Source organism: Oryctolagus cuniculus, unplaced genomic scaffold (genome assembly GCF_964237555.1).
Source record: "Oryctolagus cuniculus unplaced genomic scaffold, mOryCun1.1 SCAFFOLD_50, whole genome shotgun sequence".
Classification (NCBI taxonomy): domain Eukaryota; kingdom Metazoa; phylum Chordata; class Mammalia; order Lagomorpha; family Leporidae; genus Oryctolagus; species Oryctolagus cuniculus.
In genome coordinates this window covers 1,053,289-1,068,097 of record NW_027208298.1, presented here as the reverse complement: position 1 = coordinate 1,068,097, position 14,809 = coordinate 1,053,289, and the positions used below count along the sequence as shown (strand labels likewise).

General features: G+C 41.5%; 1 protein-coding gene across 1 annotated transcript in view; it reads left to right on the top strand.

Annotated features, from left to right (window-relative positions):
• LOC100350461 (vomeronasal type-2 receptor 116-like) overlaps positions 1-14,809 on the top strand; it is a 61,863-nt gene that overhangs the window by 26,883 nt on the left and 20,171 nt on the right. Inside the window, exon 2 of the mRNA XM_070067759.1 lies at positions 11,688-11,851. Coding sequence (XP_069923860.1) covers positions 11,688-11,851 — 164 coding nt within the window. The remainder of the gene's footprint in view (positions 1-11,687; positions 11,852-14,809) is intronic.

Sequence of the window (14,809 nt, the reverse complement as noted above, 5' to 3'; positions counted from 1 at the left end):
ATGAAAAGATGTTCAACTTCCCTCATATACTGAAAATTTTAAAATTGCCATAGAATATTAATGCTAGAGTACTGTATAGTTCTTAATAATTCATTCAACAAAGATTTAAAACAAAGTATTGCAAAAACACTGTATTTGCAGCCCAAATGGTACACACAGACATATTTCTCTCCTAAAATTTCTGTTTTTTTTCACAGCCAAAATGAATTTTTCTTTTATTTCCCCAGAACCTTTTTAATTAAGGTGTCAAAACTTCATGCATTGCAGAAATATAACGTTAGGAACATTGTGATTTTTCCCACCCTACCTGCCCTTCCACCCACACTCCTACACTTCTTCCTCCCTCCTACCCAATTCCCATTCTTATTTTTACTAAGATATATTTTCAATTAACTTTATACACATAAGGTTAATTCTATACTAAGTAAGAGTTCAACAAGTAGTATGAAAAAACAAACCGTTCCTCAACAATTGAGAAAAGGGCTGTTCAATGGCATCACATCTCCAAGTGCTTTATTAAATTTTCATATTGTGATTATTTTAAAATTAGCTCCCACATTTAAGGGAGAATTTGTGGTATTTGTCTTTCTGTCTACCATATTCATTTTATCTAATAGTCCACAGCAGGACATTCATTTTTTTCCACATTGTTACTGATATAAACTGGTGCTCCACACTCTCTTATATAGCAGCCTTACCAGCTCCCATTCCCACAAACAGTGGATTAGGGTACCTTTTTCCACACATCTCACCAGCATCTGTTTTTTGTTGATTTCTGTATGAAAGCCATCCTAACTGGGGTGAGATGAACCCTCACTGTGGTTTTGGTTTTCATTTCCCTGATGGCTAGTGATCCTGAGCATTTTTTTTCATGTGTCAGTTGGCCATTTGATTTCATCTTTTGAAAAATGTCTCGGGTCCTTTGCCACTTCTAAACTGGGTTGTTTGTTTTGTTGTTGTTAAATTTCTTGAGCTCTTTATGCATTCTGGTTATTAATCCTTTATCAGTTGCATAGTTTGCAAATAATTTCTCCCATTCTGTCAGTTGTCTTTTCATTTTGCTGATTGCTTCTTTCACAGTGCAGAAGTTTCTCGATCTGATGTAATCCCATTTGTCGATTTTGGCTTTTATTGCCTATGCCTCTAGGGTCTTTTACAAGAAATCTTTGTCTATGACAATGGCTGACATCATTTTTAAGACTTATTTATTTATTTGAAAGTCTGAGTCAGAGAGAAAGAGAGAGATAGAGAGAGAGAGAGAGAGAGAGGTCTTCCATCGAATGGCTCACTCCCCAGATAGCTGCAATGGACGGAGCTGTGATGATCTGAAGCCAGAAACCAGGGGCTTCTTCTGGGTCTCCCAAATGGGTGCAGGGGCCCAAGGATTTAGGCCATCTTCTACTTATTTCCCAAACCATGGCAGAGAGCTGGATCAGAAGTGGAGCAGCTGGGTCTCAAACTGGCACCCATATGGGATGCCAGTGCTTCAGGCCAGGGCATTAAACCACTGTGCCACAGAGGCACCCCCTGACATCATTTTAAAATCAGTACTTGATGACTGTATGGTGAAGAAGAGGAATAGATTAGATCAAGGTACATATCCTTCCTTATCTCTGGGAGAGAGCAATGGATTCACTTGTTCTGGCTATAGCCATGCTCACTGTGACTGTGCTTACATCTTTAGTGATATCCCACACAGAAGTTTCTGCTGTCGCATGATCTCTCAGAGCTACTCATCTCAGAACTCTGGTTCTATAAGTAGCAAATGCTATGGAAACCTAGCACCCCAACTGATTTCTCTGTTTTATAACAAAATGGATAGCAGGCATTTTAGCCTAGTGATTATGACCATGTCCTCAATGGAGTTTCTGAGTTCAATCCCTGGCTCCAGCTCCTGACCCCAACTTCTCAGATTCAGACACTGGGAGGCAGTGGTGACAGATCAAGCATTGGTTTCCTGTCATCTATGTGCAAGACTTGGATTTATTTCTTGGCACCTGGTTCTGTCCCAAGCCCAGCCCCAACTAAGTGGGAGATTTTTCTCTCACTTTTTTTTAATAGGTGATTTCTTTTTTATTTTATTTATTTATTTTATTTGACTGGTAGAGTCACAGACAGTGAGAGAAAGAGAGACTGAAAGATCTTCCTTCTGTTGGCTCACTCCCCTAAATGGTCGCTACGGCCAGCACTGCGCTGAACTGATGCCAGGAGCCAGGTGCTTCTTCCTGATCTCCCATGACGGTGGAGGATCCCAAACTCTTGGGCCATCCTCCACTGCCCTCCTGGGCCACAACAGAGAGCTAGACTGGAAGAGGAGCAACTGGGACTAGAACCCGGCATCCATATGTGATGCCGGTGTCACAGGCGGGGGATTAACCAAGTGAGCCATGATGCTGGCTCTGAGATTTTTCTCTCTCTTCATAGACTTATTAGGAAATAAACATGACTAGGGAATGTTGGAAATAAAAGAAAAAGAGTAATTGTGTGAAGCTATCTTCAGCTGCCTAGCAAGGATACAAGCAATAATGTCATTTTATATTGAGCAACTATCCCTGAATTTTGGAATATTGAATTATTATCTATTTTCTTAATCAATTTACCTACACTACAATCACTCATACTTGATATGATATCTAAACTACATATGCTTTGTGTTCAGTTTTCTCTGGGTCATTTGAGTTTGCTATTTCATAATTTAAGTGGGGTTTCCTTCCCAGTACCAGAGTCAATTTATGAAGCTATTATCCTGAAATGGATACTGTATTGTACACAATCTCTTGAATAATAATCATTTTCCAATTATGCATGATGGTACTTCAAAGACTTCTTGGTGCTTGTTCTTATCAACAGCACAGTAGATGACTGTGGGTTACTATTTTCTACTCTAACACCCAGCCCCTACCCCAAATTCCTACATACTGTAACAGAGAATATGCTTATGTCAAGAATCTGTTTTAATCATAATTTACAATGCTTTCTTCCTGAAGGTCACCTTCCTAGGATTTCCTGAACCCACAAAGCTGCTAACACAATCTTCAGGTGAAATAGCTGTAGAATCAGTATTTAACTAACAAACTTATCTATAATCATCCCCAAAAAATAAAAATAAGATGGTATCATTATCACACTTATATGTAGTTTTCATGAATACATACAAATGATTCTGTAATTAAATACATAGGGCTAAATCTATCCATTGACTGCTGTTTATTTTTGACCTTGCTTAGAGTTTTTTCTATAATTCCACTTGGAGAGAATGCTGTTTCTATTGACATATAATTCGCATAGCCAATGTGAATCACTTTAAACTGAAAATCTCAGTGGAACTGAAGCACATCCATACTCATACTGTACACTCACATTGTATACAGTGTGTTTACAGATTTGTGAAAACAACATTGCTATGTAGATCCAAAACCACTTCCCTATCCCATAGTCAGTCTCTTCACTAAGCAGTCAACAGCAAGTCCCCAGACCACAGGGCAGGCAACCATCATATCCTTCAGTTTCCTTTTTAAAATTTTTTAAATTTGTATTTATTTATTTGAAAGGCAGCCTGACAGAGAGGCAGAGGCAGAGAAAGAGATAGAGGTCTTCCCTCTGTTGGTTCACTCCCCAAATGGCTGCCATGGCTGAAACTGGCCGATCCCAAGCCAGGAGCCAGGAGCTTCTTCCAGGTCTTCCACGTGGGTGCAGGGGCCCAAGCACTTGGTACATCTTCTACTGCTTTCCCAGGCCATAGCAGAGAGCTGGATCAGAAGTGGAGCAGATAGGATGCTGACCAGCCCCCATGTGGGATGCCAGCACTGCAAGTGTTGGCTTTACCCTGTATACACCACAGGGCCGGCCCCTTTCCTTCACTTTCTATAGGTTTACATATATTTGACATACCATAGGAAACATTCTGAGACCATATTATCTATCGCAAAGTGCTTGGACACCACCCTTTAAGCGTGGTCACACATAAAAATGAAAAGGATGTGAGGTAATGGACAAGATAAATAGTTGGATGGAGCCAATCCTCAATGTATGAAGTTGCAAGTCATTCTCATGGAACCATAAATTGTTACATTTTAAATAATCATATAAAAGTATTTAAGGGGGCCGGCGCCGTGGCTCACGTGGCTACTCCTCCGCCTGCAGCACCAGCATCCCATATGGGCACCAGGTTCTAGTCCTGGTTGCTCCTCTTCCAGTCTAGCTCTCTGCTGTGGCCCGGGAGGGCAGTGGAGGATGGCCCAAGTGCTTGGGCCCCTACACCCACATGGGAGATCACGAAGAAGCACCTGGCTTCTGGCTTTGGATTGGTGCAGTGCCATCCATGGTGGCCATTTGGGGAGTGAACCAACAGAAGGAGGACCTTTCTGTCTCTCTCTCTGAGGGTCTGTAACTCTACCTGTCTAATAAATTAAAAAAAAAACAATTAAAAGTATTTAAGAAAATTCTACTGAGATGTTTTATATGAAATGTGAGGAAACATAGATATGATCAGGAAATCAATGTTTAATAAAGAATACAGTTCCTGTCACTTGTCACAGGATATGTCACTTATCACAGTTCCTGTGACTTGCCATTTGCCATGGGATGTTGATTCAAGGTTGCTGGTGCAGAATACTGAATTTGAGAAGTGTGTTGGGGAAGTGGATTAATTGTTTGGAGTGGTAGATGCAGGGAGATGAGCTCCTACAGTTCTCTGGATGTACCTATTTATTTAGCAATTAGAAACTCATGTTCCTAGCAGAGTACTGTAGGTCTGAGAGAGATATTAAGATGCAGTAATGAAGACAATGGCTGGGGTGTACACAGAGACATCAATGAATGACACCAGCCCTTCACTTCTTTCTAGAGAAACACATGTAATGATGCAACTTGCTGTTTTGTTTATCTGAACACCAACTCTTTCTAAAGATGCCAAATCCTCCCAAGCAAACTATCGAAATAACCACTCTTGGTCCCTTGTACACACAGGTTTACAGGTCTGCTGTGTAAACCTGGGGTGGTCCCCAAAGCCCTGATCGACCATGATGAAATCATAGAGGACAGGTTGGAGGGACAAAGACGTCTTTTCTTTTTTTTAAACTTTTATTTAATAAATACAAATTTCCAAAGTGCAACTTTTGAATTATAGCTGCTTCCCCCCATAACCTTCCTGCTGCCTGCAGCCCTCCCATCTCCCACACCCTCTCCCATCCCATTTTTCATCATGATTCATTTTTAATTATCTTTATATACAGAAGATTAACTTAGTATATACTAAGTGAAGATTTCAACAGACTGCACTCACAAAGACACACAAAGTATAGAGTACAGTTTGGGTAGTAGTTTTACCATTAATTCACATAGTACAACACGTTAAGGACAGAGGTCCTACATGGGGAGCAGGTGCACAGTGACCCCCATTGTTGATTTAACAATTGACACTCTTATTTATGATATCAGTAATCACCCAAAGTTCTTGTTATGAACTGCCAAGGCTATGGAAGCCTCTTGAGTTCACCAACTCCGATCTTGTTTACACAAGGCCATAATCAAAGTAGAAGTTCTCTCCTCCCTTCAGAAAAAGGTACTGCATTCTGTGATGACCTGTTCTTTCCACTGGGATCTCACTCACAGAGATCTTTCATTTAGGTCATTTTTTGACAGAGTGTCTTGGCTTTCCATGCCTCAAATACTCTCATGGGCTTTTTAGTCAGATCTGAATGCCCTAAGGGCCGATTCTGAGGCCAGAGTGCTGTTTAAAGACATCTGCCATTCTAAGAGTTTGCTCTGTTTCCCACTTCCCATGTTGCATTGTTCCCTCCTTTTTAATTCTATCAATTTATTATTTGCAGACACTGGCCTTATTTATTTGGCCCCTTTGACACTTAATCCCATCTTTTTGATCAATTATGAACTTAAACTGATCACTTGAACAAGTAAGATGGCATTGGTACTTGCCACCTTAATGGGATTGAATTGGAATCCCCTGGCACGTTTCTAGCTCTACTATGAGGTGTAAGTCCAAATGAGCATGTGCAGAACTATACATCTTCACACTCCCTTATTCCCATTCTTATATTTAACAGGGATCACTTTTAAGTTACATTTAAATGACTAAGAATAATCGTGTTGTTTTCCAAAGTGATTTTTCCACGGAATGGAGGGTGATAGGTGCAGAGCTTCCTTGCAGAATGCTTCCTTGTGTTTCCAGAATGGACACAGATAAAAGAATAAAAAGACTCAGAGGTCTGATCTGCTCTGACCACAGTGACACAAAATCTAGGTCTCTGTACTGTGACTGACTTAGAAATATCTCCCTTTGGCTTCTAGCCGTGTCCTTGTCTGGATCATCACACTGTCATGCACATTATATAGGCTGAGGACACAGCAATCCCAAGACTTGGCTGTGCCCTACATAGAGACAAGTTCTGCCTGCAGAGGGCTGACCCTGCAGGCAGTATCTGCCCATGTTCTTCCCATTTCAGCTGAGACTCTGGTCTCTGACTCTATGCTGGGGAGATACTGGATGTCACCATTTCTGATTTTTCTCTTCCTACTCCCACACCCTTTACACACTTCATTGAACATGTCGGTCAGCAGCTGCCACGTTTATCTGAAGATAGATGTCCACAGAGATGAAGATTTGGAGCTGGGTGGGTTCCTCCCACTTTACTACATGGAATTAGAATGTGAGATGATCCAATTATCTTTTACAGTCAAGCCACGGCATATAGTGTCAGCATCTCAGTAAGTTCAAGGTTGTGACTGAGTGTGAGTACATGCTTGTGCCCGTGTGTGTCCTATCCTTATTGGCAATTTTGAGAAGTATACAGAGAAGTGTCAGAAATGCAGTCCAGTGAAAGTTGAGTTCTCTTCAATTCTTTTCCCTTCCACAGCAGTCATTTCCTTTTTTCTGTTTGCCCCCCTGGTCCCTCAGAACAGAAGAGAGGTGTCAACATATTTAAACCTACCAATTTGGACACATCCCTCTGATCCAACCTTTGGGGTATTGGAATGGTTAAGACTGTTGGGACCCACAGATGAGTCCTGCTGGAGTCCATGGAGATGGTTCAAGTTGTCCTGATACACTGATAACCAGGCATAAGGTCATGGTTAGTTCCCAAGAGGCTCAAGCTGGATATCACAGTCAACAAGGGCATAGTTGAGATGTGCCTGAACTAGAAACCATGAAACCCTGAGAACCACCACTCTAAATGGACTCTGTCCCACCATCAATCAATAACTCAGTTCTACCAGAGAGGAAGCGTTGGTGTTCCTGATCATCAAAATAAAAAGGGAAATAAATCATGTTTCCTAACGAGTCAATGTTTTTTTCACTAGGATGCTGATGGTTCTTTTCCAGGAACAATACAGAAACTGCATGAATTCTGGGATTTGCACACCTCATTTGTGCATGCTTCTAGTAACTGGGTTGCTACTTTGCTGCTTAACAAGGGGGTTTAACACCTTGTTGGTCACAACAGTGGTGCAAGCTTCTCAGACATTTAAGAGATCCACATGCTCATGTGTTCAGAACAGGGTGAGGAACACAAGTTGTTTAATTGGAGTCAGTCTGTCCTTGTGAGTTTCTTTTGGAATTTAACACCTGTCCCCACAGCAGGTCACCTTGCATAAGAGGGAGCTCATGGTGGGTCTCCTCACTTTGGGGGCAGAATTGCAGCCTTGCAATTTGCCTAACCTGTGCCTTCACATAACCTATCCCTCTCACTGTTTCATTTTGGTGTCCTAATCTCTTTTAGTGACTCCATTTCTAGCCAAAACTTGAATGAGACATTTTTGTGGGAGGTCGTTCATGTGTGTGAATTTCTTGGTTAAGTGACAGTTATGACTGTGCATTGAGTGACAGATGTGGAGGTGGAATGTGATCTGAAGATGAAGGAATCCCTACCTTCAGAGTGAGAGCCTTTATTCCAGGTACCAAAGCTGGAGGTGCACTCTGCCTTCTGTCCTGCAGCTAGGGAAGTATCTCTCCACCCTCATTCTGTGCATAAGGGGCCAGCCATCATGTGCTTGTCACATCCTAGAATCTTCAATGCCTAGACCTGGGTAATCTAAAATGGGCAGCAGTTTTCAGTTCTGTCTTGATATCTCATTAAGAATATTTCAAAATTATTTAAAGATTTAACACAAAATAAAATTTTATGTAATTAATTAGAACAAAAGAATCACGGGAAAAAACTAAGTGATTTAATGCACTAAGATTGTTATTTATTAACAAGGAAGCATTTTTATGTTCAAATTATGGAGGAAACTTGAGTAGTCAGAAAAGAAGAGAATAATGCCAATGGAAGAAGAAAAAAATGAGAAAATGACACTAATTCCCATATAGAAATGATATGTGGGAGTTATTTTATTTTTTTGGACAGGCAGAGTTAGACAGTGAGAGAGAGAGAGACAGAAAGGTCTTCTTTTGGGTTCAACCCCCAAATGGCCGCTATGGCAGCCGTACTGTGCTGATCTGAAGCCAAGAGCCAGGTGCTTTCTTCCGGTCTCCCATGCAGGTTCAGGGCCCAAGCACTTGGGCCATCCTCCACTGCCTTCCTGGGCCACAACAGAGAGCTAGACTGGAAGAGGAGCAACTGGGACAGAATCTGGCGCCCCAACCGGGACTAGAACCCAATGTGCCGGCACCACAGGCAGAGGATTAGCGTAGTGAGCCACGGTGCTGCCAGTGGGAGTTATTTTTAAATTCCAAGAACTAATTTAGATGGCTAAGCTACTTATAAACAGCAGAAAATATTCAGGTGCAAAATGTAAATGAAGAGCGGATAATTCATTACCAACACTGAAAATAAAGACACTTGAGGGACTAGCTTGGATTCTATCACAATAAGACATAAGTCCTGAAGGGAATGCTCATCTTTCAAAGAAAATATATTTTAACAAAGCTGCTTTCATAAGGGTTGACATATTAAAGTGGAAAATATACAAAGGGCCCAAAAATTTCCTCAGGTGAATATGGATAAGGAGACAAATGCATCCCAAAGCTGGAAAAACTGGCAGGTCGGGTGGTTATTTAAAATATTCAAAACCTTATGGGAAACAGAAATGCCTGAATGTTTGTGTCTGCCTCTGAGCAGAAACTGGATTGCACACTGGATGCACCAAGTCCTTTCCAGAAAAGTCCATGAGGCTATGTGTGTGCATAACTTTTTCACACCACTAGAGGGCAACATCTTGCTGTCTGGTCCATACATAGAGATGCACCCTACTATTTGTAGGACCTTCAAATATCTGTCCAGGAAACAGGGGTATTCTACTTCACCTCAGTTACAAAGCCTGAACATCCCTCACAGTGGTTTGGAAACACTTTGCTTCACAGGAGTCAAAGAGACATCCCCAGATCTTCCATGTCCCTGTTAATGTTACCTACCCTGGTTCCCTCTGCCAGGGCTGGCACATCACTAAGTGGCAGCCTGAGTCTGACTGAGGAGTTGTTCTGAATTCCATGGTCTGACCCTTCTCCCTGATGCTGCCCCTCTCTTTAGGTGGCTGTGGAAGAACTACCAATATGTGCTGGCCTTCCATTTTGCCATGCAGGAGATCAAAAAGGAATCTCAGCTACTCCCCAATCTGTCCTTGGGTTTCTATCTCTACAATTCCTTTGACAGTGATCAGTCTACCCTGTGGAGCACTCTACACTGGCTGACCAGAGAGCATCATTTCATCCCTTACTACACCTGCCAGACACAGAACAATTCAGTTGCCATAATTGCAGGGACCAAGTCTACATTTTTCAATGAGAGCAAAGAACCCTTTTGGAGCTCTACAAGATCCCCTAGATGAATAGGCCATGAATTCTGGAAAGAAATGTTGGAGCCTTTCCCACTTCTGGTGCTAGTGGAACGTGGATATTGACCTCACAGTCGCACAGTGATACAGAACAGATCCCAGGGGTTTTCCCGTGTTGTGAGACTATAAACTGGGGAAGGAGAAGGAAGAAAGGGAAGGAGAAGTGGAAGCTTAGAGCCTCCACCAGATTCCTGTGTAGATCTAGGCAGCCATCTTGCCACCGACTGGGAGTAGTGACAGCTGACTATTCACAGCCTTGTGCCTTACTGGAAATACCACAGCACAGAAAACTTTCCCTTTCCACTCTCTTAGGAGGTATCCAGAGGCCAATGGTTGTCAGATGGATGCAGTTATCAATCTGCTGAGCATTGAGTTCCATCTGAGACAAAACTGAGGGCCAGTTCTGAAGACCTCCAAGGAGCAATAAGTCTAAGTCACAGTTGTGTTGTGGTTCACCTGTGCTCTATGCCTTATTCTCAACAACCATAGTGGATCGTATCACAGATCTCCCAGTGAATGTTCATGCTTACAACTCTGTGTCTCCTAGATTAAAAATTAAAATATAATATTTGTATGGGATAAGAAGGAGAGGGAGGGACAGAAGGAGGGAAAGGGGGATGGAGAGAGCATCTCTTCAAATTTGAATCAGCCCAAAAGATGGGAGCCAGGAACTCAATTCAGATAAAAATGGGTGGCAGGTACCTAACTACTGGAGCCATCACCTGCTGTCTCCCAGGTGTGCATTAGCAGGAAGGTAGAATCAGGAACCAGAGCCCAGAACCAGACCTAGAAACCTCCCTGTGGGACATTAGCATATGATCTAGTATCCTAAATGTTGGCTTCTCATCTCAAGGAATATTATTCACAGAGGGCTGCCCTTCACACTAGCAGCAATGATGTCATTACTGTCAAGTACATTAGCTGATATGAATTTTGTGCTTGAAAATTCATTTTGAAGAAAATCAGAGATGGTAAAGGATTGTCTTCTTTAAAACAACCTAAGTTATGCCCGGGTAATAAATAAGTTCCAAATTATCAAGAGATCCATGCAGTAAAGATTGATTTCTCTCTCAAATATTAAATTTCATGGAGGGTGGGATTTACTGGAGGTTGGAACTCTGCTCCAGAAATCACACAGGTCTCACTGCTACTAAGAGTATGTATGTGGCCGGCGCCGTGGCTCACTAGGCTAATCCTCCGCCTTGCGGCGCCTGCACACCCGGTTCTAGTTCCGGTCGGGACACCGGATTCTGTCCCGGTTGCCCCTCTTCCAGGCCAGCTCTCTGCTGTGGCCCAGGAGTGCAGTGGAGGATGGCCCAAGTACTTGGGCCCTGCACCCCATGGGAGACCAGGATAAGTACCTGGCTTCTGCCATTGGATCAGCGTGGTGAGCCAGCTGCAGCATGCCGGCCGCGATGGCCATTGGAGGGTGAACCAATGGCAAAGGAAAACCTTTCTCTCTGTCTCTCTCTCTCACTGTCCACTCTGCCTGTCAAAAAAGAGAGTATGTATGTACCACTGATATAATATTATGACTAGGATTACCATTTCATCTGCAAAGATACACATGCTCTATGGTGATGTCAAGAATCTCATGACTGTGGACATAATGAGAGATTTCTTTCTAACCCTGGGGAAGGTGTGGATTATGGTAGCAAAGACAGATATTGTTGTGTATGAGACGAACCACATGCTGCACTCTTTCCATAGAGACTTCTAATTTTCACACCACAGAAGGGAAATCCCTGGCCTCAAACACTTTCTCAAGACAGTGACCCCCTCCAGGTACCAAGAAGACTTTTACTTCAATAAACTGTGGTTTCACATTTTTGGCTGTTTACCTGTTGGGTCCTTTTGTGGAAAAATTGGAGTCTGCCCTCTCAATACTTTCGTAGAGTTTCTGCCAGGAAATGTTGATATGATGACCATATCTGACACCAGCTACCTCATCTACAATGCTGTGCATTCATTAGCACATGCCCTCCATGAAATCCTTCTGGAGAAAATGAAAAAGACATCTTTACAGGCTGCCAACCAGACCCTGCTCCTTCCTAGGCAGGTAAGTCTCTTCAAAAAGCATGGCTTTGAACACCTGATGATATACATAGGTGCTTTATTACGGTCAACATATGATGCTGTTTTCTTTACTTGATCAGTAAGATCTGTCAGAATGGAAGATGAGCTCCTTGACATGGGCTATTGGAAAGCCTGTAATTGCCTTCTTGTTGGGGATAATTCTGTTGAAAATCTCAAATTTGTTCCCTTAAATTAGGTATTATTTTGGAAAAGATAAATCATAATGTAGCATGAAAACTATGATATATTCTAACTCAAATCATGAGAAAACATGGTAATATTTAAAAAATCACATCTATATCTGTTTTTGGAATTTTCTCAAAAACAGAATATATGGACAGAATGACTACATCTGACAGCTGCTATTTAATCTAGAATGTTGTAGAGCAATCCTCCTTGAGACAGTTTTGGTGAAAAGTGAAATGGGTTCTAAGTTATATTTTAAAATGACTCTGATAAATGAACTTGCATTAGCATAACCACTATTACAAAATCTGCAACTATCAGGCAGCAGGAACTGTGGGTCCATTGTTGAATATGAGACCACTCCCGATACACCTAAGCATAAGATATGCCTCCTGAGGTACAGATAGATTTTTCATCCTAGCTTCTCTGGAGCCATTCCCTGTATACAGAATATGTTTATTAGCCCTTGTTTGAATGTACCAGGCATAAATGAGTTAATCAAATTTGTTGAATAAATTAAATAAACCTAATATCTAGGAAAGCTAAATATGTATATTTAGAAGTTAATAATTATAGCTTTCCTCCAGCTTCATCCAATCTGGAAGAAAATCGAGTTTATCAATAGTGCTGGGGATGATGTATCTCCATGAATCAAGACACCATATGGCACACTATGATATCCACAACATTGTGAATTTTCCTGTGGTTCTTGGGTTGATGATTAAAATTGCAGAGTTTTCCTCCAAGAGTGCACATGTTTATGTGCCCTTGTTTGAATGTTCCTTGGATAAATAAATTAATCTAATTTGTTGAATAAATTAAATAAACCTAATATCTAGGAAAAGGTAAATATGCAGATATAGAAAATAATAATTAACTTTCCTCCAGCTTCATAAATTCCTGAAGAACATCCAGGTTGTTTTAAAGATTTATTTGTTTATTTGAAAGTCAGAGTTACACAGAGAGAGGAGAGGCAGAGAGAGAGAGAGAGAGAGATATGTCTTCCATTTGATAATTCACTCCCCAATTGGCCACAACAGCCAGAGCTATGCCAATCCAAATCAAAGATCCAGGAGCTTCTTTTGGGTCTCCTGTGTGGGTGCAGGGGCCCAAGGAATTGGGCCATCTTCCACTGCTTTCTCAAGCCAAAGCAGAGAGCTGGATAGTAAGTGGAGCAGCCAGGTCTCAAACTGGCAGCCATATGGAATGCCGGTACTTCAGGCCAAGGTGTTAACCTGCTGTGCCACAGCACCAGCCCAGAAAATACAGTTTACCAATAGTTCTGCACATGATATATCCTTCCATGAATCAAGACACCATACGGTGCACTATGATATCCATAACATTGTGAATTTTCCTGTGGGTCTTGGGTTGATGGTTAAAATTGCAGAGTTTTCCTAGAAGAGTGCACTGACCAATGCTTGGTCCTCAATGAAGAAATGATATAATGGCCTACCGACTTCAAGGAGGTGTGCTTACATTTCAATAGGGTTACACACAGATGGACCTGATATCCTTCTGAGACGAAATTGTGAACCTCTGAAATAAATATCAAACTTTAATTTCACTTCTTGACTATACATAATGTAGTCTTACTTACACATATTCTACGTTGATGTCTATAGAAAATGAAAGTTTGTAGAAGTCATCATACTCTTAGATTGAGCATATTTGCTCCTGTAGCAGTTGAGTGAATAAAATAAATGCAGCTAATGGATATGTTTTTCTTTTTATAGTGAAATGTACACAGCGTTGACATTACCTGTAGCTACCTGACTGTGCCATAGAACTCCAGAACATCTAACTCCCATTGAGTGAGAGAGGGAGAGAGGAAGGGAAGAGAGAGAGAGAGAGAGAGAGAGAGAATTTTCTAAACACCAATGTCCTTTCTCCAGAGATTGATTTTTAGCTTGTTTGTCAAAGATTAGTTCATTGTGTTTATACAGATTAATTTCTGGGGTTTCCGTTCTGTTCCATTGATCTACATACATATTAATATGACAATATTAGGCTGTTTTGATTTTAGTTTCTCTGTAGTATATCTTGAAATGTGGTATTGTGGGGTCTTCAGCTTAATTTCTATTGTTCAGTATTTCTTTAGCTATTTGAGTCTCTTGTGTTTCCCTCTAAATTTTAAGATTTCTTTATTTGAAAGGCAGAGTTACAGAGAGAGATGGAGAGACAGAGAGAGGAGGAGAAAGAATCCATCTGCTGTTTCACACCCCAGATGGCCACAATTTTGCTCAACAGGGAAATATGAAGAATTTCAAACAAAGAAACATGGAGTCTTTTGCCCCTTCAGATGCAGAACAGTGCATCCATGTGCAGATCACGAGTACTCAAACCAGGCGAGAAGTCACTGCCTCCCCAGGCTGGTGATCTTCTTAGCCTTTGAGGAATACCTGGGGATGTCTCTGGCCTGCATGGCTCTGTGCTTCTCAAAACAGTGACCATTTCCACCATGCTGGCCAACACCATCTCTGTGATTCTGGTCTTCTGAAAACCTGGAAGAACAATGAGGTGATTGCTGGTATCAGCTTTTGACTTCATCATTCCCATCTGCTCCTTGATCCAACTGGCTCTATGTGGCATCTGGTTGCGAACCTCTCCTCCATTTATTGAGTTAGATGCACACTCTGAGCAGGGTGTCTGGCTATTTGAAAGAATTATTAAGGGATTTAAAGGGAGATATAGACTCAAATACAATAATAACAGGGGACTTTAATACCCCACTTTTAGCAATGGACAGATCAAC